The sequence below is a fragment of the Pristis pectinata genome, chromosome 10, assembly GCF_009764475.1.
Source record: "Pristis pectinata isolate sPriPec2 chromosome 10, sPriPec2.1.pri, whole genome shotgun sequence".
Lineage (NCBI taxonomy): Eukaryota > Metazoa > Chordata > Chondrichthyes > Rhinopristiformes > Pristidae > Pristis > Pristis pectinata.
Window position 1 is genome coordinate 57,834,556 of NC_067414.1, and position 22,576 is coordinate 57,857,131.

Below are 22,576 nucleotides of genomic sequence, written 5' to 3' on the forward strand. Positions count from 1 at the left end.
TTTGAAACTGTAAAAGATGGAAATAAAAAAGCAATCTTGCTTAAAATATTGAAGAAATGTGTCATCTTTAACTTTATGCCTTTAGGAAATGAGGTCATCTTTTACTCGTTTAGCTATTCACGGTAACAGAAATTTTGACCAGGGTGCCCAAACTTTTGCATGCCACTGTATATGGTCATTCTTTATAAATTAAAACACAGAAATCAAATGTTTAATTGGTACAATTTGCACCTTTGGGGCTGATTCGGTTTAACAGTTTGAACATCACTAGCATTCTTTTGGAAATATTTCACCAATGTTTCTCCACTTTTCTTTTGTAAAATATTACATTTAAACTAATACTTAAATTACATTTCATGGTTTCATGGAATTTTCAAATTAACCTTTGAAACTTTGCTTCAATTTGGGTTTATATCTATAACACAAGGGTTGATATTTCAACACACTTTGACATCTCAACACCAAAATCAAGATGATTTTGTTGCCCAAAGAAACATGTAGTGTATTATGTATTAACTATAGATTATGGAATTGTTCCTAAAAATTGAAGGGTTGCAAATGTGACTCAACTATTTAAAAAAAAAGGAAAGACAGAGAAAACGGAAATATAGACCAGTTAGACCATCAACAGTATTAGGAAAAATGCTACAGACATAGCACAGCATGTCATAACAGGACACTTACAAAATATCAATGGGATTAGAAAACACGTATTTATGAAAGGGAAATAGCATTTGATAAACCTACTGGAGTTTTTTTAAGGATATAACTGATAGAATAGATAGAGGAGAAACAGTGGATGTAGAGTTTCAAAAGTAGGAATAAATGTAACCGAGGTTCATCAGACTGACTCCTGTCATGGCGGGACCGTCATGCGAGGAGATATTGGTCCAACTGGGCCCATGTTCACTAAAGTTTTGCAGTATAAGAGGAATTCTCATGGAAACTTGCAAAGTTCTGATAGGGCTTGGTGGGCTGGATAGAAGGAGAATGTTTCCTCTGGCTGTGGAAGTCTAGAATCAGGGACACAATCTCAGGGTATTTAGGACTGAGGTGAGAAATGGTGAGCTTGCGCAATTCTCTACCACAGTATGCTGTTGAGGCCAAGTCGCTGAGTATACTTTAAGAGACTAATAGATTTCTAAACACAAAAAGCATCAAAGGATATGTGAAAATAATAGGAATATAGCAGTGATGTATCTTTTTAACTAGATTGATGAATTATTATTGAGCACAATATATCAGAATAATTCAACAGTTCTATTAGAATAATTCAATACTTCTATTATCACTTGACAATCCAGAAGCACCACACCGACATCCAGAACTACCAGCTTCCATCCAAATTGAACTGGTACCTGCTAATCACCCGCTATTTCCCATATCAAGGGGTGGGTGGGGAAGTGTATGCAGCTGACTGGCAATTACCTGCGTGTCACCATTGAGATTGGGGTTGGCATTGGCCTTGTGCTATTCCGATTCCCACCAAATAAGCATCAATTCCCATATTGCAGAGCAACCATAACCTAATTCCCTGCCCCCATATTTTACCTTTTCTCCAGAATAGACCAGAAAATAATTTTCCACCCCAAATAAAAAGTCAGACGTAGGATCTGAAAACTATTCTTCCTTACAGATCTTCTTCCCATAAACTGACATTACATAGGTCATACCACAAACCATTCCTGCAACCACTCCAATGCCCAACAAGGAAAAGAACATATGGATTGGCACGAGGTCCATTTTCTACTCCTGCCATCCTTTCAAATGAATTTGGGGATGCACAAGATTCCAGAAATGGACAAATTCAGACTATCTTTCTTTGAGGTCCATTTGGTTGGAGATTTCAGAAGCAGAGAGGGGACCAGGGATGCCCAAACTCTAGATGGCAGCAACTGGCTTTATCTGATGCACAGTTTATTCTACTACAGAAATTGCACAAGATCTGATGCACAATAGATTTTTTTTCTATAATCTCCCAATATTACAGATACTGGAGATTGTGGAGAAAGATGGGAACCGTTTGGAAGGTAAAGGGGTTCAAGAGTCATCTGAGTGGGGGAAGGGTCTGAGGATATTGACTGAAGGAGATGCTGGTTGGCTGCGTGGGGTGGGGGGGTGAAAAAGTGAGTTAGGGGATGGTGAGAAAGAAGATTATGTCCACCTGGAGTAAGACAGAGTCCTCAGACATTTCAGCAGTAGTCCAGGTATCTTCAGGACATTCATGCAACACTGAAGCAGGCTTTAACTCTGTTCTTAAAATTTGATTCAATGTTCTTATATAAGTGGTAAAATTTTGGGCACCTGACATCAACAGGAGCACTACACACCATCTTATATCATTGTGAATGTCCAGCATTCTTATTCAGGCAACAATTTCAGCTTAGTGTCTTGTGCTTGAAAACAGTCCTCCATGCTTTAGCATGCCTTACATATGTGCAATTTATAAAGAAAGATGAAAATGATAAAATAAAGGTGCTGCTTGGTCAGGAGCCAATCTCTTTCACAAAGACATGGGTAATAGATGAATGGGACTTGGCAGAAGTTATGACACAGACAGAAGAGATTTGAATGGTCTCCTGTTTACAGAGTGTAGACTGAGGGAGGATGGCAAAAGCAATGCACGGAGAGGATAAGATTTGAAAAAAAGAAGACAATAGTTCCAGCAGATGAGGAGCTGAGCTGGAGTCTGGTAAAACCACTGAGGTAAAAATAAGTGTCCTTTGTGAAACAAAGTCCAAACTTAACTCTGGGTTATGAACAGTCTGATGTTGTTTCAGAAATTACTAGGGAGAGGGATGAAGTCAGCAAAAGACCAAAGATAATGATTCAGGTTTCCCAAAACTAAATGCAGGAGATTTCTGCTCATCCAGAACCAGACTGTTGATTATCTGGCTATCTGGAGAGATAAGAATAGACTATTTATGTTAGAATATAGAATGTTCAAGTCTTGCACTTTCCTTTTAAGTTTAACATGATAGAAGGAAAATACAGTGGGCAGTAATGCACTGCCTCTTAAGACCCAAGTAGACATCTCCACGGGGAACTTGATTAAATGAGGCAATTTTACTGCATATGTAACAATCAATTTATCTAGGCCCAGCACCTCCAAGCAGCAAAAGGTAAATACTCCCTTTATTAGAGTTCTCTAAATAAAGCCACAAGCAAGTATATAAATCTCAAGAGAATTTATGTTGCTCTCTATATCATTTTGAGGCTGGCCTGAATTTGTAATTACAGTTGCACTGCAAACCTCAAGATAAAAATTGTCTGTCAAATTGATGATAGAAGATTCTTAGCATTAATTAATCTTCCAGGACCCTCTTCAGGAGCTCTTATCTTCCGAGCCACAACTCACTCTACAAATAGCACTGCCAGAAGATTTTGGTGGTAAATGATGAGGAAAATAAAAACTACGCAGAATGCACTGAAGTAGTAAAATGACCTGCATTTCTTCAGAAATGACAATATTTCCACATGGAACTGCCTGTACTTGCCCACATAAATTTCAGGAAATTTGAGATTCCTGCATTGACAGCAACTTCCTGACTACTGTTATTCTGACTGCACACACTTTGGTCTCGTCAAAGACCAACCTCTTGCAGTTTCATTTCAATGGAGAACAGCCAACTATCAGGATACCTTGACACTGAGTAATTTTTTTTTTAAAAAAAAGCATTTTCTTTTTGAGGGTACCGATTCTTTGCTGGAATCCAGTCCTCTGTATTGGTCACCCACTAGTATCTTTTATTCAACATTCATTTGCAAGCCATGACCATATATATTGACAAACTATTCAATTGTGGATCAATGACAGCTAAACCCAAATTATCTTTGATTGGCATCTGCACACACCACTTTCCAAACAGAAATAGTGCAAGCAATTCTCTTTCCTAACACAGGAATACAGAAACAAGCTGAAACATCCTTCCTGCTGCTCCTTTGAAATCAGCCAATCTCCCACAGCTATAATTTTAACATGAGACTATCCCATTCCTGCTCACAGATCACCTATATTCTTGCAAGACTTGGTATACAATTATTGTACATGAAATGAGTGTCTGCTGAATGTATTTCTCCTGCTGCTTGTAATCAAGTATGCAGATTCCTATTTTGGCTCAACACTGATGATTGAACTCTGCATGCTACTATTATGAGCCTGATACAAGGGTGGCACACCAGTGCAGCTAGTACAGCCAGTGATGCAGATTCAATCCTGATCTCGAATGCTATCTTGTTTACATATTTTCCCTTTGACTGCATGAATTTCTTCTGAGTGCTCCGGTTTCCTTCCACATCCCAAAGACATGTGGGTCAGTAGATTAACAGTCCTCACTAAAATTGCCTCTAATTCATAGGTAGGTAGTAAATTTTGGGGAGGGAATTGATGGAATGTAAGGAGACTAGGTTAACAAGAAAGTTAATGGTGCAAATGCATTGCTCAGTGAGCTGACATGGACTTGATGGGCTGAATGCCCTCCTTCTATGTCAGAAGGAAATATGAAGTATGATAGCACTTGCCTTAGACAAAACAGGATTGAGTAGAGTTAGCTGGACATTTTGATGCTGTTCTGGGCTGGCACCCTGTGAAGTAATGTTAAAGTGTGCTCAGTACCACCCTGTAATGAGATGCAGAAAATGAAAAGAGCATGGGCACGCTAACTGTCTGACATCACAGATCTGCTCCCTCACTACTGTACACACATCTGTGCAAACAGGATGCCAAATATGCAACTCTGATGTGTTGCACAATGTAATTATTGGATGAATCCATTGCTACAATATAATATTTTGGGAAAAGCTCATTCACGGTGGCTAATCCCGTGGTTTTGTATAGTAAAACTCTGATAATCCAACATCCACTTGCTCAGTAATCCTGATGGTTTGGCTGCTGGATCCAGAGCCATTAGTTCTGGAGTGCTGCTAGGACTGGGGTCTGGACTGTGGGCTGGGTGTGCAGCCAGAGCACAGGTTGGGGTCTGGAACACCAGGGGTCAGGAGGTAGGTTTGTGGCTGAAGCTGGGATCTAGAGTGCTTGTACATTTCCCGCTCCCATTAAGTGCACTGGGTTGACTGGAAAATTTATTATACTGCTGCGTAAGATGCAAAAATAACTGAAATGAAGACGTGTTTGGGTATTTATAGGAGTAAAATCTAATAATGCTAGTCCGACACTACCAAGGGTCAAAGACCCAAGGGTGCCAGGTTATCAAAGTTTTAGTACATATAGGAAGACTACGTGCACTACCCATGGCAAAGAGAGTAAGAGGTCAGTAAATCACAATGGAGAAAATGGAAGCATAACAAAAAACTCATTGACAAGAAGCCTGTGGCTTCTCAAGGAGGTGAAACTGCTGTCAATAGTACTATTCAGTTCAAGGAACAAATACTTCTGCTAAGCAGAGAGGAACTCCAATAATTCATCTCATTTAGGGCAAGGTGGGAGGTCGGTAACTTCCAACATGGCTACTCAGTTAGAGCTGTTCTTTTGCAATGAGGTAAAAATGAGGAAATGTGTTGACAAATGGTGCACCAGGTCCCTTATGACAAATGGCACACCAGGTCCCTTATGACAAATGGCACAAACACCAAGAATTGCTTCACCTGGTTACTTTGGAATACATATATAGCACAGGCACATTTACTACGACCCATCAATATGTATTTATCAAAGCTCTTACATTTTTGTTCTTGGACAAAGTCATACTGCAGTTTATTATTGAGTTCACATATCCAAGGGAGATTTTATATGAAGGTATGAGTCACCAAGATTACATCGACAGAAGCTTTACCGGACAAACTTAGCTGAAAAAGAGCTTTGTTATACAGTACAATACAATAAAAATGAAAACAAAAATACTGAATCCATTTCTAATTTTATCCTTGCATCCCCGGGGGATCTGCTCTCCCCTGCTACCCCGCACCTGCCTATCACCATCTCTGACCTGCACCTACCTATCACCACCCTGTGCCTGCCCTGCCTCCCCTCTTTTGTCCACCTATCACTGCTCTGCTTTTCCCTCCTATATATTGGGCTTCCCCTTTTCCTATCTTCAGTCCTGAAGAAGGGTCCAGACCCGAAATGTTGACTGCCTGCTTTTCTCCACTGATGCTGCCTGGTCTGCTGAGTTCCTCCAGCATCATCATGTTTTTTTGATGAATAATTTTGCCATGAAACTGTCATTAAATTAAAAGTCCATTAAATGCACGGGAAATACATTTTAAAAAGATGACATTGATATTTTGAAAAATCTCTAGTGAAACTTATGAAGTAGCATCAAAGTAAAAAAAATTACTCATTCCTTTTCAATCCCAAAAGAGGTGAAATGTTGCAGTCAGAATTATCTGAATGCATATTTCAACTGCCACTCCCTTACATTTGAACTCTGAAACTCAGACTTTGAGAAGTTGTAGTCTTGAAAAAACATACTTGAGAAAAGACAAAAGGCAGAAAGCAATCCATTTAATAAAAGTGTGAAAATGATACCAATGGGAAAACAATTAAAAATGGTCCTGATTAAAAATAGGTTCAGCTGGCAACATACAAAGAAAAGGAACAAGTTCTCGTGCCAATTGAAGTCTCAAATGAATTACCATTGCATTAATTAAAACATTCATCATGCTGTCAGATCTTTGAAATAGAAGAACTGTAAAACAACTTTCACTTGAAATTATTTCCAAGGTAATAAAAAGTCAATATTCCTCATACTATTTAATTTCCCCAAATAGTTCTCAACATCATACTTAGAATATGGAGACTTTTACCCCCTTGGAGGACCAATTCTTTAAGAATACATGGTAGTGGATTTTCATAGTGATACGTTAGAAGTCCATAAGACTTTAATTACATTTTTGTCTTCAAATGCTAATTGGTATTTTATGACAACCTACAATGCAGGCATATACAGATTGGTTATCTTCAGAGCTCACATATGGCAAAGAAATCATTGCAGTAATAGCATTTTTGAATGTGAAACTAATTCAGAAACTAAAGGAAATTAAGCAAAGATGTAAATTATTTTACTGCAAAGCCTATAGTCTTTAAATGGTTGAAACACTGCAATTATCATTGAGCAAGACGTCGTACCTTACTGATACTTGTAATTTGAGAGCATTTGTTTAGTAGTTTTTCAAAATTTAAAGTTTCAAAACTTTAAAAAAAATGAATTAGAAAAAGAAAAACAGAGGTACCACTTTGTTGCTTAAATTATAATACTTTTTGAGAAATCAACTGCATAGGATAGCTCTGCTTTAAGTCATAACAAGCAAGCACTAGATCTCTTGCACCTGTTCCACCACTCATTTAAATCATGGTTGGTCACTACCTTATCCCAATCTAGCCATACTGATTTTTTTTAAATCCTCAAAATCAGTGTGTTACAAAAGTCAATCAATTTCTGCTCCGGGAAATTTTGAGTGGGCCTAACCTCTAAAACTTTATGGGGAAATGGTGACTCAGAATTCTATCTGACTGAAACAGAATGAGGAAAAAGACATTAGTAGATTTATATATGAGGATCAAAATTAAGAGCAGTATAGTGGTGTGGCAAATAGTGCTACTTCCTCAAAGATCCAGCAGCTTGGGTTTGATCCTGACCACTGATGCAGTGTGTGTGGAGTTTACACATTCTTCCTGTGACTGCAAAGGTTTCCTCCAGATGTTCTTGTTCCCTCCCGTATCCCAAAGATGTGCTAGTTGGTAGGTTAATTAGGAACTATAAATTATCCCTATTGTGTGTGTAGAACACACACAATAGATGGGCTGGGGGTAAAGAGGGAGAGCTGATGGGCATAAAATAGGTTGCAGGGAAATAATTCTGAGGGCTGTCATAAAATCGAGAGGCCAGCAGAGAATTGACAGTCCAAATGACCTTCATCTACATCACAAAAATATATATAAATAAGAAAAACTTTTGTGGGTAAGAAGCCAGTGTGAGTCTGCAAACACAAAGAAATGGGATGAGCATCTCCAGGTTAAAAATCTTCCATCTGTTGCCACCCAGCAACTTGTATTTATGCAATTCCTTTAATGCAGGGAATCAGAAAAAGCACAGGACAGAAGCATGTGTGAACAAAAAGCTGACGACACAGTTAAAGGAGAGCTACTGGGATGAATGACTTTAAACTTGGTCAAAAGGCATATTTTAAGAAGCATTTTAAAAGATGGAGAGGTGTAGAGAATTCAGGGCTTCCTGAGCTTCAGCTCTTGTGAAGTGAAGGAAGAGGAAGATGCACAAAAAGCCAGACCTGGAGGAACACAATTCTCAGATGAATGTAGGGCTCTTCGAGGTTAGAGATGAGAAGGTTGGATTTAAATGCTAACACTTCCACTCTAGTGTTCAAATGTCAGTGGATTGAGAGCCAATATAGATCTACAATAGGGCTAAAGAGATGTGCAAGTTAGGAAATTAACAGCACCGCTGGGCTTTGGGATAAAAATCAAGTTGATGAAGTACAGGGAGTGGAATATGGAATGTGGGCAAGGGAGGGGTTAGGCACAAGAACTTTGGAATAATCGAGTTTGCAAATAATAAAAGGTATGTTTGTCATGGCTCTCATGGCAGTTGAGCTGTGGTGGGGCAGAGATACAAAACTGGTAGCCTTTGTAGTGGGAAAGATATGAGGCTTGAAGTTCATTTTAGGTGTGAAGATAACAAACAGTTTGGTTTAATATGATGAACAAGTAGACAGATGGCATTTATCTTAAGGGAATGGAGATTGTGGTAAAGGCCAAAGGTAACAGTTTTCATTTTAATGTTTAATTGAAGGAAACTGCTGCTCACCCAGAATTGGATGTCAGACAAGCAGTCTGTCAAATCAAAGATAGAGGACAGATCAAAAGAGATGGTTTTGGTGAGGGAGATTTGGGCTTTGTCAGTGTGCCTGTTAAAATTCCTGTGATGTCTGTGGATAACTGGCAACATGTAGATAAGCTACACGTAACATTTATAATTAACTGATAAACCTGCGGATATATATGCTGTCATAGTTTTTGCTGAGTGAGTAGTCTCAGATGTTACAGCATTAAGGTTTAAAGACTGCAGGAGCAGAAACATTGATCATTCGAATGCAAGGAATGATATTTATCTTAAATCCTAAGCAGTTTAATAATCTCAAAAACATTTTTTTCTATATTAGAAGACATTCATTAAACAGGCAAGACATTTACTTGCACATTAAGCAGAGGCAAAAAAAAACCGAGGACAAGGTCAATTTTCTCCAATATGTGAAGAAGACTTTTAGAGACATAAATCTTAAATCAGTATTCACAAGAGGATAGGAGATTTCAGATTGATACTCTTTTAAAGGACATATGAAAGGTTACTTTATGGCTTTACCGTGGAGAAGGTCATGGAAGCTAAGGAATTAAGGTAAATAAATAGTGATGTATTGGAACATATCCACATTACAACAGAGGTGGTGGTGGCAATCTTAAGGCATATAAAGGTGGCTAAATCCCCAGGGCCTGGTCAAGTGTATTCTAAGGCAATGACGAAGGCAGGACAGCAGACCTTGTCTAAATGGACTTTAGCAAGGCCTTTGACAAAGTCCCAAGTTATTCACATCTGGAAGGTTAGATCACATGGGATCCACAGTGAGCTAGCCAATTGGATAGAAAATTGGCTTGGTGGAAGGAGACAGAGTGGTAATGGAGGGTTGTTTTTCAGATTGGAGGCCTACGATAAATGGTGTGCCACTGGGATTGGTGCTAGGTCCATTGTTGTTTGTCATCTAACGTGGTTAGTTTGTGGATGACACCAAAATTGGTGATGTAGTGGACAGTGAAGAAGGTTATCTAAGATTACAATAGGATCTAGATGAATTGGGGAAGTGGACAAAGGAACGGCAGATGGAATTTAACTCAGACAAGGGTGAGCTGTTGCATTTTAGTAAATTAAACTGGGACAGGCCTTACTCAGTAAATGGTAGCGCCCTGGGGTGTGTTGTAAACAGAGAGACCTAGGGGTACAGGTACAAAGTGGTGACACAGGTAGATAGAGTGGTGAAGAAGGCATATGGCACGCTTTCCTTCATTGGTCAGGACACTGAGTACAGGAGTTGGGATGTCATGTTGCAAACGTACAATCATTGGTGAGACCACACTTGGAATACCACGTGCAGTTCTGGTCGACAGCTATAGGAAGGATGTCATTAATCTGGAAAGGGTGCAGAAAAGATTCATGGGGATGTTACTGGGACTGGAGGGGTTGAGTTATAAGGAGAGGCTGGATAGGCTGGGCCTGTTTTTCCTGGAGCGTAGGAGGCTGAGGGGTAACCTCATGGAGGTATATAAAATCATGAGGGGCGCAGATAAGGTGGATGATCACAGTACTTTACCCAGGGTAGGGGAATCTAAAACGAGAAGACACAGATTTAAAGTGAGAGGCAAAAGATTTAAAAGGGACTTAAGAGGCAACTTTTTCCACACATAGAGTGGTGGGTATATGGAACAAATTGCCAGAGGAAGTTGTAGAGGTGGGTACAACTATAAAGTCTGAAAGACATTTGGGACAGGCACATGGATAGAAAAGGTTTAGAGGGATGTGGGCCAAACACAGGCAAATGGGACTAGCTCAGGTAGGCACCTTGGTCAACATAGACATGTTGGACCAATGGGCCTATTTCTGTGCTGCATAACTCTATGACTTCTCATGAAGTTCTTCTGCTATTCCTCAGGGGAACTTTTTCTTAATGCAACTTCCAAAAAATAAATTGGAAGCAATCTCATCCAGACAGATCATCTGTGATGAACAAGCCTTCACCACCCTCCCTTAGTCAGCACTACCACCATCTGTGTACAACTGTCAGTTTCCAGTCCACTGTACTTTTACAGTGTTCCCTCCATCCCTTCTCCTTTCTTTCAACTTTAAACATGTTTGATTTCTAAAATTCTAACCATAGCTTATCACCCTGAAACACTGACCGTTTCTCCGCAGATGCTGCCCGACCTGCTGTTTTTATTTTAGATTTTTAGCAGCTTTTTGCTTACTAAAAGGAAAGCAATGTTGAATAAATGAATGGAGAACGTTAGTATTGAGCCCCTGGATTTTGCCCAAGACTTGATCTACACTGGACAGTACATCACAGTGATATAATTGGTCTCCCTGTCCCCAGACTGCAGCAGAAGAAACATCAGCTAAGGTTTCTGCCCCTGATTGCTTTCTTGCTGGATATTATACATGTAGACATCAGGCTCAGACAGGACTGGGCTGTGATGCCTTCATTCAGAGCCAGAAAAAAAGGGAAGAGTAGAAAATGTGAAACAGAAAGCAAAGGCATTCTATTTTTAATCTCTTTGTTTAGATAACAAATTTAATTTGAACAAATTGATTTATGACACTTAACAACCACAGATCTGCTAGCTAATCATGCAGCATTCTGTTCTCAATTACTATTCTTGACAAACTGCTCCAGTGGGCCTGGAGAGAAGTAGAATAATCAATTCTGGAGGCAACAAAGGCATAACTGAGGTACACATAGCCAGGTAACATTAAACTTATTCAGTCCTTTCAATGCACTCATTTTGACTGGATGCTTGCACTGTTCTCTTCAGGAAGAATGCCATCACCTTATAGTAAGTATGGTCAAATTGTTCAACTAGTTCTGCTGCCAAGCCCGAGAAACTCACAAGAACTCAATCTAGGATGGAGCAAAGTGTCCTTGATGCTATAAGGCGGGGGGGAAACTGCACTAAATTGATAAGTTCAGTATTTCAAATGTTTAATTGCTGAAATTCTGAATCACCCTTACACTAATTTCACATTTTTAATCATGTTATTTGAACAAGGATAATCTTTCAAAAATGTGGGACTAATTAGGAACTTTATTCAAAGAGGTCTCACACACAAGTCAAACATGCCTCCTTCTATGCCATACGATTCTATGCTCAGTCCCTTGAAGGAGGTGGCAACTTGGTCTCCTTCATTTCCATTAACACCAAACTCTCACTCCTATCCCAGATCTTTCAACATTCCTCCTTTTCAATTCCTCTCCCATTTCCTTTTCAATGATATTCCAGTTTCTCAATTTGTATTTGTGGTGAAGCAGAGTCCCTAAGCTCTCTGATCAAAATCAATGCTTTCCACCCATGGCTCATTTAGTGAACATCCTCATTTTCTGTCCCCAGCAGCTATCGCTGGAATCAATCTTTCACCACCTACCAACAGTAAAGTCCCGAGTTACGCACATCTATTTACTCCATTCTGTCACTCCCTCTGCTGGAAATGCTAGGCCCCACACCCACCCATTTCCCCACATGTTGGCCTCCCCACTTGCTGGCTTAAGGCCCAGTTTCTTTCTCTCCCCTCACCAGAGCTCTAATCTCCTAACGTCCCATTCTCCCATTGCTTCACCTTCCAGATCCCTTTTCTTCTCTCCCAAATCCCAACCAACAGTCTCTGAAATGACAGCTCTTGACTCTTGCTCCAAGTTCTTCCCAACCTTCCATTTCCTATTCTCTTCTCAGTTTCTTCCAAGCATTTCAATCTCACGGTGCTCATAGTCACTGCTCAACTAATCTCCCTCGAACCCCCCCCCCCCCCCCACCTCAAGGGACCAGGGCTTTGGAGACTCTAATGCAGTGTCAGTCATCAAATATTACATAACCATTATAGATATTGTTCTGGATACATAATGTGAAGAACTTAAAAATGAGCTATTCTGTGAGCCCCACAGCAATCCATTTCATTCCAGTTTTACCAATTTTCTGATCAAGTTACTTAGAATAATTATTTGCTGCCCTCTAGTGGCATATTTCTGAATGCCAGTGAAGGAGAAGAGCCATGGATGTGGAGGTCTGCAAAGTGGATTAATCAACAACCATCATTTCTGATGCTGACAATTTTGAGTTTCATTCTCATTTATTTTCTTATGTAGCTCACTAAGCTTGTCTAAAATACAGTACACAGTAATATACGTGTTCAGTAAACTTACAACTCTTTTGTAATTCTCTCCAACAGAATAAATGATCACTGTATTGGTGGAAAAAATACCATTGTTCTACATGGAGAAAGACAACTTCAAATGTTAACCAGAGATAATTTTGCTGATTACATACCTTTTAAAAGTTTCATTTTATACATATTTAGGAATTCTGGATGTGGCAAACTGTAGACAACAACTTTTCCAGAGGAAAATGCAGCTGCAAGGATACCAAGTCTTGCCATCTGAGGAAGCTATAAAAAGAAAGACAAGATTTTATTACCAGACATTATTTTTTTTTTGATCTGTGGATCTGTGGCAAAACTCTTGCCACCAAACACAAAAGTTGTAGATTCAAGCCCTACTTCAGAAACTAGAGCACATAAGTAACACTGCTGCTCTTGTGCACTACTGAGGCCGTGCTACACTGTCAGGCTGTTGTCTTTTGAATAAATTATTAAAACTGAGGCCATGCCTTCTGGTTCAAATGGGTAAAAAAAGATTTTACAGAACTCCTCCAAGAGCAGATGCATTCTCCTGATGGCCAACGATAATCCCGAATCAACATCACTATGTTGATTACTGCTCTTCCCAACATTTAAAAGGAGTTAATTGGCTCCAAAAGGCTCCTTGATATTTCTTTCTTATTATCGGATCAATCATGTTTATTGTGCAATTGCTACAAATCAAGGCCCCCAAGTTTTTGTTTGTTCGTTTTTCCACCTTTTTCTGGATAATCTTGAAAGGGATCAAACCTCTAATTCAAAGTAAATAAAATCAGAGACAGGCCAGTGGTGAGTTTTCTAATTTAGGAATGGGCATAACAAAGGAAGGTGGCATATTGATTATGATCAGGAGGCTCCTCCGCATATTACTCTATGTTGTAAAATTGAGAATGTTTTCCCCACTCTCAAGGCTAACAAGAACTGTCTATTCTAGCTTTCCAAAGGACACACATACAAGCATATATACATTCTTTCTCCGTACCCCTCCTCCTTCCTGTCTGGGGGAATCTACACCTCATCCTTTAAAAACAATGCTCCTTCCTTAGAACTCTTTCAAATTTTGACTCTGATACCTCTTGGAAGACATGAACGTAAATATATCTTATGGCAAGATAATGTTGGCGTGCATGTCACAAACATTTCAGATAAAACTGTTTTCATATGGAGTGCAACCTCTGTCAACATGTCACATTGCCAGCTGAGCCAAATTGTTCCAGCTCGCATCAAGTAGGTAAGTCCTCATAGCCAAGGGCTGCTTGAGGTCATCCACTGGAGGCAGATGGTGACCTCCTCAATGTAGCACAATTTTAAGCTAAAATCGCTGCTGATGTACTTCAAAGGAGCCACAGATTAAGATTATTTTTAATACAATACCTTAAAGGTTATATGGATATAAATTGAGCTGTAACAATGAGTTGATTTTGTTTTGACTATTAATATTTGTAATCAAATGAAGGCCAGAGCAATGAAACTGAACTCTAGGAAGGTAATAAGATTGTGAGTTACAAGGAAAATAGAAAGACGATGGGACTGTGCTATCAGGAAGGGGGTGGGTGACTTGGGTAAAATAGTCTCATTTCAGCTGCATGGTGGATGAAGACTGGTGGCTCTTTTTCCACCTCTTGTTGCCCATTCGGTGGCAAGGACTGGTCCCTCAGGATAGCGGGGATATCCAGAATTCTTTCACAAATCTGGAAACATCCTGCCGAACTGCTCCAAATGGCCCTGGCAGTGGAAGTTTTGTTGGAGGATATGTGTGGTCTGCATAAGGACATTTCAAGTGGCAGCAAAACTTTCATTATAGTAACATTTCCAACAGGAATTGCCACTAAACTCCAAAGATATTCAAGCAGCTAAGTGTGATTTAATGTAATGGAACTATTGCAGGATGAATGAAAAGATAAATAGCTGCAAGAGTGGGCACAAGATTGCATGACGCATTGCAAACAAGACTTGACTTCACAGATAATCCCCATCATACATTCTTTCTTCCCCCCAATATTACCTTAAGTTTTGTTAAATTCAAATTAGATTTTTAATATGTTTTGAATATTCTAATATGAGCATTTTGTAGAGATCACATAGCTGATTTTCCCTCAAAACCAGTTCAAAATTGTAACCTTGTTAAAAATGTTGATTAAATTCATCTTTAAAAGTACTTCAAAAAAAGTTTACAAGAAGTTTACATAAATTTTAATTGAGCAAGTTAATTACCTTTCTAGCGGTTTCTGGCAGTTCCCAAGTTCCACTGGGACACCACTTCATATCCCACACACATCCATAATCTGTTGCAATACCATAAGCCAAAGCAGCATTCATTTGAGGGCTATAAAAGAAGTTACAAAATATACTTTATTTTTCTTCCAAATACACAATAATCTCAATATCTTGTATTAAGCTGGGCACAAATGCAAAACAAAGAGCAAGTTCTGTTTTGTTGATTCAATGGCTCTTACACAGATGATGCGAATCAGGTTCAAAATCTTTTCATTTTGATACATCAAAATGAACTTTAAACTCCAAAATTTATCAGTATTTGCTTTTAAATTGTCATTTGCATCAGTACCTATTTCAACCCTCTTGAAATCCTTTAACAGTGTTTCTACCACTTCTAGCTAGAATAATCACACCCCATCCTTATCAAACTCCAACCTGTCTGCATTCTACTTTCTGCTTGCCCACTTCCTTTGTCCTTCTCGATTCACTGTTATATTGCATATTAAATATAAAATCCAGATCGTGGATTCAATACTTATTTCTGTGGTCACCCCGCATAGCCTTTGGCCTACAGTATATCCCATCATTCATAGCAAAATGTTCGCATTGTCCCTATTACCTGGACTTACTCTCTTAAGTAAGCTATCCATGTCTAAAATCTTATCTTTTGACCAAACTCGCTTAACTCCATCATTTATTGTTTGGTGTCCTTCCTAACTTCCCAGTTTCTTTTTCCCTAAAAGGGATATGCAAAAATAGTCATCTTTGACTCCCCTGACTGTTCCTTCATTTCTTCATTCTGCTGTTCAAGGTTAATGTAAGAAACTTTTGATTCTCATCACTTTGAGAGATGGGGTGTTTCTATTCATAGCTTGCAATCCATCTTAAGGAAAAGAGTAATAGTAGAAGTATGGGAGAAGTAGAGAAAGAGAACTTGGTGTTCCCCATGGGTAGAATGGGAGATGGAAAAGTCCTCCACTCTGAAGAGGGAATCCAGGTTGAAAAGTGATTCTGCAGACTTTGGAAGCAGACAAACAAGTAATGCAGCTGACTGATAATCCAGTATACTAGAGTTAAATTCTGAACAATGAGAGAATTCAGTTTTGTTTTAAATATTAAAATAAAAAGCTGAAACTGCAGGAAGAAAACATGTAGCTGTTATATTGATATAAAAGGCCTACTAGTTTGCTAATCTCCTTCGCCCAGTTGAGTCTATATTTGAATCTTGCCCCACACAACACTGTGGACACCAGTCTCATTTGCAATGGTCTTGGTCATTTCATGGCAACTAGAATATTCACAGCCTGAGAGTGAATTACAAAATTCAGCAAAAAGGACAGAGAAAATCTATTTTAAACGTTGTCTGAAATTTTACAAGCAGGAAGCCCAAGGCTATTTGAAATGCAAGTTTGGTCTTAACAGGGGTTAGTGGAAAATTAAGAGTGCAAAATTTTTAACAACTCTTATTTAGCAATGTGTACACCAATGCATAACTGCAAAAATACTATACAGATTCAGCAATAAAGAAGTTAAATAAATTCCTCTTCAGTTCTCATGACACTGGATGCATAGGAGAGGAGCCAAAGGAATGATCCATAATCTTAGAGGCCTGGCTTTTAAGAAAAGTCTATAAGTTTTTCAGCTTTGCAAGGAGAAACGTGAAACAGAATCTTAAGTCTGTAAAGATTATAAATGACATAGGAAAGTAATTCTGGATAAATACTAAACTGAGAGAACAGGCAAGGAATCACAGAAAAGAATCAAAATTTGATAACTTCTACAATGTATTCCCATATACAGTGAAGGCAACAGCATGGTTATTGCAAGTGGATGAGTTGAGTAAATTGGACACTAATTTCCACCTTTTGCAAATGTTTAATGCAGGAGTTGAAGACCGGATGTCAAATTGTCCTGCTGCTTCAGAAACTTTGCTGTGCCCATAACTCACTAAAAGGTTTTACATTAAAGTGCACAAAAGATGTTAAATTGTGGTATTCACTCACAAATCACTAACTAAAAGTAATGTAGATCCCCTGCTGGTGGCACAATATCATACAGGGTCTCCAGTGAACCATGTAAAAACTTGTGGGTGAATAAAAGGTGCATCCACCTGCAAGATGAAAGGCAAATCATTTACCTGAGTGCAAAGTCTAGGGCATTGCTGAATGCAAGTCTCTTGTACTATTTCACGAACAGATTTTGATCAGTATTTATTAGCGTGAAGGAATGGGGTTTGCCATTCACTACATTGTGCAGGATTTCAGTTTGGTTTTGTTAGGCCTCAGGTCTAGCATGGCATTACCTATGATAGATACGAGGCACGTAAGGGCAGAGCAAAGCATAGTGTGGCCTGACAACCAGTCCAATGAACCTCATTGAGACGTGTAGCATCTATATTAGAGGACAGAAGTTCAAATCCCACAATGGCAACCAGGGATTTGAAATACAATTATTTAGAGATGGCCATTCAGGACAAAGAGGAGAAGATACAAAGAGTTGCGAAAGTTTGGAATTTTCTATCAAGAGAGGGTTGTGGAAGCTCAGTCAAGATAAAAATTGATAGATTTATTAGATATTAAGAGAACCAAGGAAACTGAGTTAGTGCAAGAAAGTGGCACTGAGGTGATCAGTCATGATCATACTGAATGGCAGAGCAGACATGAGGGATTGAATGGTCTACATCTCCATATTTTTCTTATGCTGTTATGTTAGAATTAAATGATCTTAGAAGAAAAAAGCGAGTGACAGTAATGGTGATTATGCAACCAAAGTATTATTATAAAGCCAGTGAAATAACGCAAATCAGCAAGCGATTTCTTGGTTTCTCCATTTAACAGTTAGCGTTCATCCTCTGGAAGTTGCTATCTGATTGACACCCTAATAATATGTGCTGTTATACTCACTCACTAAACACAAAATACAGACCAAAATCTTACAACTGACTTTTCTACTTAATTCTGACAGCATAGTGGTAGCCTTTGATTTCTGTTACAATTCCTTCCAGATAGTTAGCAACTGGGCTGGATCAACTTTGTGAATTGCTTTCAATATTTTTAAGTGTTCTTTATTTCATCACAGGATGGCTCTTCCACTTCTCCCAACTCATTGAAAACATGCAATTAGCTGGCAATCTGTTAAAATTTAAATTTCTGATAACCAATATCTTTGCCATTATTTGATTCTTCTAACGCTAGTTCATTGGTGAGAAATGCATGCAGTATCTCAGGTGGCATCTTTCAAAAAAAATTATTGTTCAGGATCTGGATTGGTAAGACCAGCATTTACTGTCCATCCCTAATTGCTCTTTGAAAAGGTGGTGGTGACAACTTTTTCTGAGGGTAATTTTTAAAAAAGAGTTTGTTATACACAAGTTACTCTTCCTGATTACTGGCTGATCAAATCTTATTTAACAAGTTACAACTTCACATGCATCTTTTACTTACAAAATTTTTGAGCTTTCCTATGGTTTTCAAAAGTGCTTAATCAACAGCTTTGTAGGAATTTATATTTATTTTACATTTCAGCCGCACAGATAAATACTTAGCAAAATAATTATTCTTACAAATCCAAAAGCCAATTATAGGAAATTCACTTACAATTTAGGTGGAAATTTGATCTTTTTTCACACTTAGACACCACTCACAACTTCATTGCATTGTTGCTTCCAACCAGAAACCAAAAAGTCAGAATTTTTTTATTGCCTTCTGCTCACCATTTTTCCTGCTGGAGATCACCCAATTGCCATATCTGAAGCAATGTTGGCTCTACGTGCTGGCACATCAGTTTATGTCTATCGTCCATTCCTTTGTTGCAATAAATGGCAGCATACTGACAGGCAGCTGAACCCTCTGGAGTTGGACACCATTCCAGACACCATACTGGGCCACCTACAAAAAAGTTTACATCCCAGCGTTCTTTGTGAGCAGGTAATGACTGGAATCTGCAAAATGAAATACACCCATATAATAAACTTATGATCAAATCCTGCTGTTATGTTCTATCAGAACCATCTAATGACAACAATTTTGTTTATTTTATTTTAATTAAGTCTCATTCAACAATTTGAATATGTGTAGGAGCTTTAATATAGAAAATTATACAAGAGACAAAACTAGATATTCCCTTCTTTAACAGAAAAAGAGAGTGCAGGAAATAAGTTGCACCATTTTATGGAAATTGTATCACTCCTTTACCAGTTACGATGACAGACTAGTAGACCCCCATCCCACCCTAAATCAAGGATTTTGAGGGCTACTACTTAGATGCAGAAGCCCTCAAACACCAACCAAATTAAATGAATAATTGGGGAGTAGCTTGAAATAAAGTTGTCATACTATACATCAATTAGATTTTTTTAGACTTCTAGTTAACCAGCAAATCAACACTGTTCACTTCATGAAAATTTATGTTACCTGCTCAGGTTGTGAATTGTGAGGTCCTCTCGAAGTCCCTCCCTTTTAATTTTAAAAGATGGTGAATTTGTTTCACTTGGCAAATATTTAAGTGATTCACTAAAGGAAAAGAAAGGCATGGCATTAACTTGTGAGTTAACAGTCACTGAATACAACTTTCATGCCACCTAGAGGAAAAAACAGAAGAAAAACACAAGGGTATTATTTATATGAGATATCGAAATGAACTGGTATTCAGAGGGACTTGATGGCTCTTATATATGAATCACTGAAAGTTAACATACTGTTTGCCTTCTTAATTGCTTGCTATCCTGTATGTTTGGCTTTGCTGTAAGAAGCATTGAATACAAGCGTAATAACTGCGACAAGACAGAGCCCTGATGAACATGCACTTGGAATACTGTGTACTGATCTAATTTCCCTACTAAAGGAAGGATATATTTACAACAGAGGTTCACCAGGTTAATTCCTGGGGTGCGTGGAATTATCCTACAAGAACCTTAGGAGGACTGGCCTGTATTCTCTAGAATACAAAAGGATGAGAGATGATCTTACTAGGCAAAAAAATTCATATGCAGTTTGACAGGGTAGTTGCAGAAATAATGTTCCCATAGCTGGGATGCCTAGAACCTTAAAATAAGTGATCAGCCATTGATGATTGAGATGAGAAAAAGTTTCTTCCAATATTGAATCTACCCCTGGAGGCTCAAACACTGGGATCAATAGATTTTTGGATATTAAGGGAATCAAAGGAAATGGGATTAGTGCAAGAAAGTGGCACTGAAGTAAAAGATCAGCCAGAATCTTACTGAATGGCATGAGGGTCTAAATGGCCTATTCTTGCTTAAATGTTCTTATGGACGGCATTGTCCATGTAGGGGATGGGGGTGGGGGAAGGGGATTGAAATCAGTGTGTGGTATTGTCCACAGGAATCACATAATCTGCCCCAACTTATTCAGTTTTTCTTGACTTTTGTAGCTTCTGGATTCTGGCATCAACCAATTCAAGAATGAATTGTTTGATTAATCCTTCCTTTTGCCCTCTTGTGGATAGCTGCAGCAATTTCAATTTGAGAATTTACAAGATACAACTTGTTTTTAATAGAGATGAGCACTCCCCAATTTGCATAACTGAGTTTTTTATTGTTATGATAGAAATGGTGCTCTTGTCAGCATTTATCTATATATCCCATGTTGAATCTCAAACTTACCAATGAAGACGTGTGAAATAGTGAATTTATACATGGAAACTAAAATTCTGTTGCCCTTCTCGTGGACTTTATAGTAACCGCAATAGAATTGCAGCTGAAAGGTCATTAGTTATACAAGGCGTGATACACACTTGGTGTTAGAATCTTCAAAGCAAGGCCATGATGCCTTATAAGCTGTGAAGTGAAGCTCAGCCATTTAAGTCCAATGATGTAGGAGAAGGATGGGTTTGGGACAGAAAAAGCCAGTGCATGTGCCAATTCTCTAAGAACATATGATTTATCAGATGAGACCAGGCATTCCTCGACACAGACAGTGATTGTAAGACCCTTGCAGAAATTAATCCAAGCACAATTATATTTTTGCACATCTTTTTTTTAAGGTAATCTCCCTCAATCTGGAAAATATGTCAGGACAAGCAACTGAAGTTCCCATGAATACATCTTAGCTCTTGTGCCAAAATGCACAATTATCTCAGAGGGATTGAAACTGACAAATAGTGATGCTTGAATTATACAGTGCCTAGTCAAATCCCATTTGATGATTCAGTTTCAGACACCAAACCTTGGAAATTTATATGTTGGCTTTGGAAGGGATATGGAACTTCCCAATACATTTCTAAATCAAATATTGCAACTCACAAAGAATTTAAGTGTATAGAGAAAAATACATAAACAAATTACTATTATTTCTTAACTAAACAGCAACGGTTTTCAGTGCAAATCCCACTCTGATTTGATAGCCATCTTACAGACAAGAAACTCCAGGTAAAAAGTCGATCGGCTCTTACCTTTGAGAAAGAAAACTCCAGTCCTGTGATGAAGGAATCCAATCTGGAAATACCCAAGGGGAGTGATGCTCCTCTCGACTATGAACAAAATGGAAAAAAAAAGTATTTTTAGTTCAATTACTTTCTTTTATTATAAATTAGCAATAAAAGAAAATTAGGTAGCCGAAGGATTTAAATATTTCCAACATTTAGGCTACCTGCTTAACTAGCTCAACCAACTTTTCTCATCACCTGAAATTAAGAGAGAATACTGAAAACACTCAGCAGGTCAGCCAGCATCTGTGCAGAAGGAAATAGAGTTAATGTTTCAGGTCAATGATCTTTCATCAGAAATTTTATCCAAGTTATGAAAGTTCTGTTGAAAGGTCATTGGTCTGAAAATTTAATTCCGCTTCTCTCTCTACAGATGCTGCTTCACCTGAGTATTTCCAGCATTTTCTGTTAAAATTCTGGATTTCTGGCATCTGCAGCTTTTTGCTCTTCTTTACCCAATCCTTTTCTGCCTCTCATCACATCACAGCTTATTCCCTTTATTCTAACTAGCCTTCAGCAACTCATAAGAGTCTCTCCTGTCCCCAGTTTTCATCAATGTACACGTGCAACACACACTCTTACCTGTTCTTTCAAAACTCCCATCACCTGCCTTCTCATCTCTGGATGCCTTCAAATATTGCCCCATATTTAATTGCTCCAGTCCAAAAGTATACCCAAGTTTTATTCCTGGCCTTCTCCTTTTCCTTTGGTTATTTACCTCCCTCGGTTACATTGTACAAAAGGTTCCATTTATGGCTACAACACACAATTCTCTCACCCTCTCCCTCCCTCTGTCACTTGCTTCATAAATTGCTTTGGTTCTACATGTACAAGTCAGTAGTCCTGCTCAGAACTATTTATTTTTTTACCTACATAACTGGGAAGTTTAGGACTCCTAAGTGAAAGCAGAAGTCCAGAATACCTGCTCAACTAAGTGGAGAAATGCACTCCAATGCTGCACAAATCTAAGGAGTCAGTGGGAAACTGTA

General features: G+C 38.6%; 1 protein-coding gene across 2 annotated transcripts in view; it reads right to left on the bottom strand.

The window, feature by feature from the left end:
• The window catches only part of gtf3c2 (general transcription factor IIIC, polypeptide 2, beta), a 101,964-nt gene that overhangs the window by 48,147 nt on the left and 31,241 nt on the right, over nt 1–22,576 (bottom strand). For both annotated transcript variants that reach the window (XM_052025312.1, XM_052025311.1), the window contains exons 5-9: nt 21,555–21,632; nt 19,556–19,654; nt 18,856–19,083; nt 15,141–15,252; nt 13,058–13,175 (exon numbers count right to left, since the gene is read on the bottom strand). In XM_052025312.1, the coding sequence (XP_051881272.1) occupies nt 13,058–13,175; nt 15,141–15,252; nt 18,856–19,083; nt 19,556–19,654; nt 21,555–21,632 (635 nt within the window). The remainder of the gene's footprint in view (nt 1–13,057; nt 13,176–15,140; nt 15,253–18,855; nt 19,084–19,555; nt 19,655–21,554; nt 21,633–22,576) is intronic.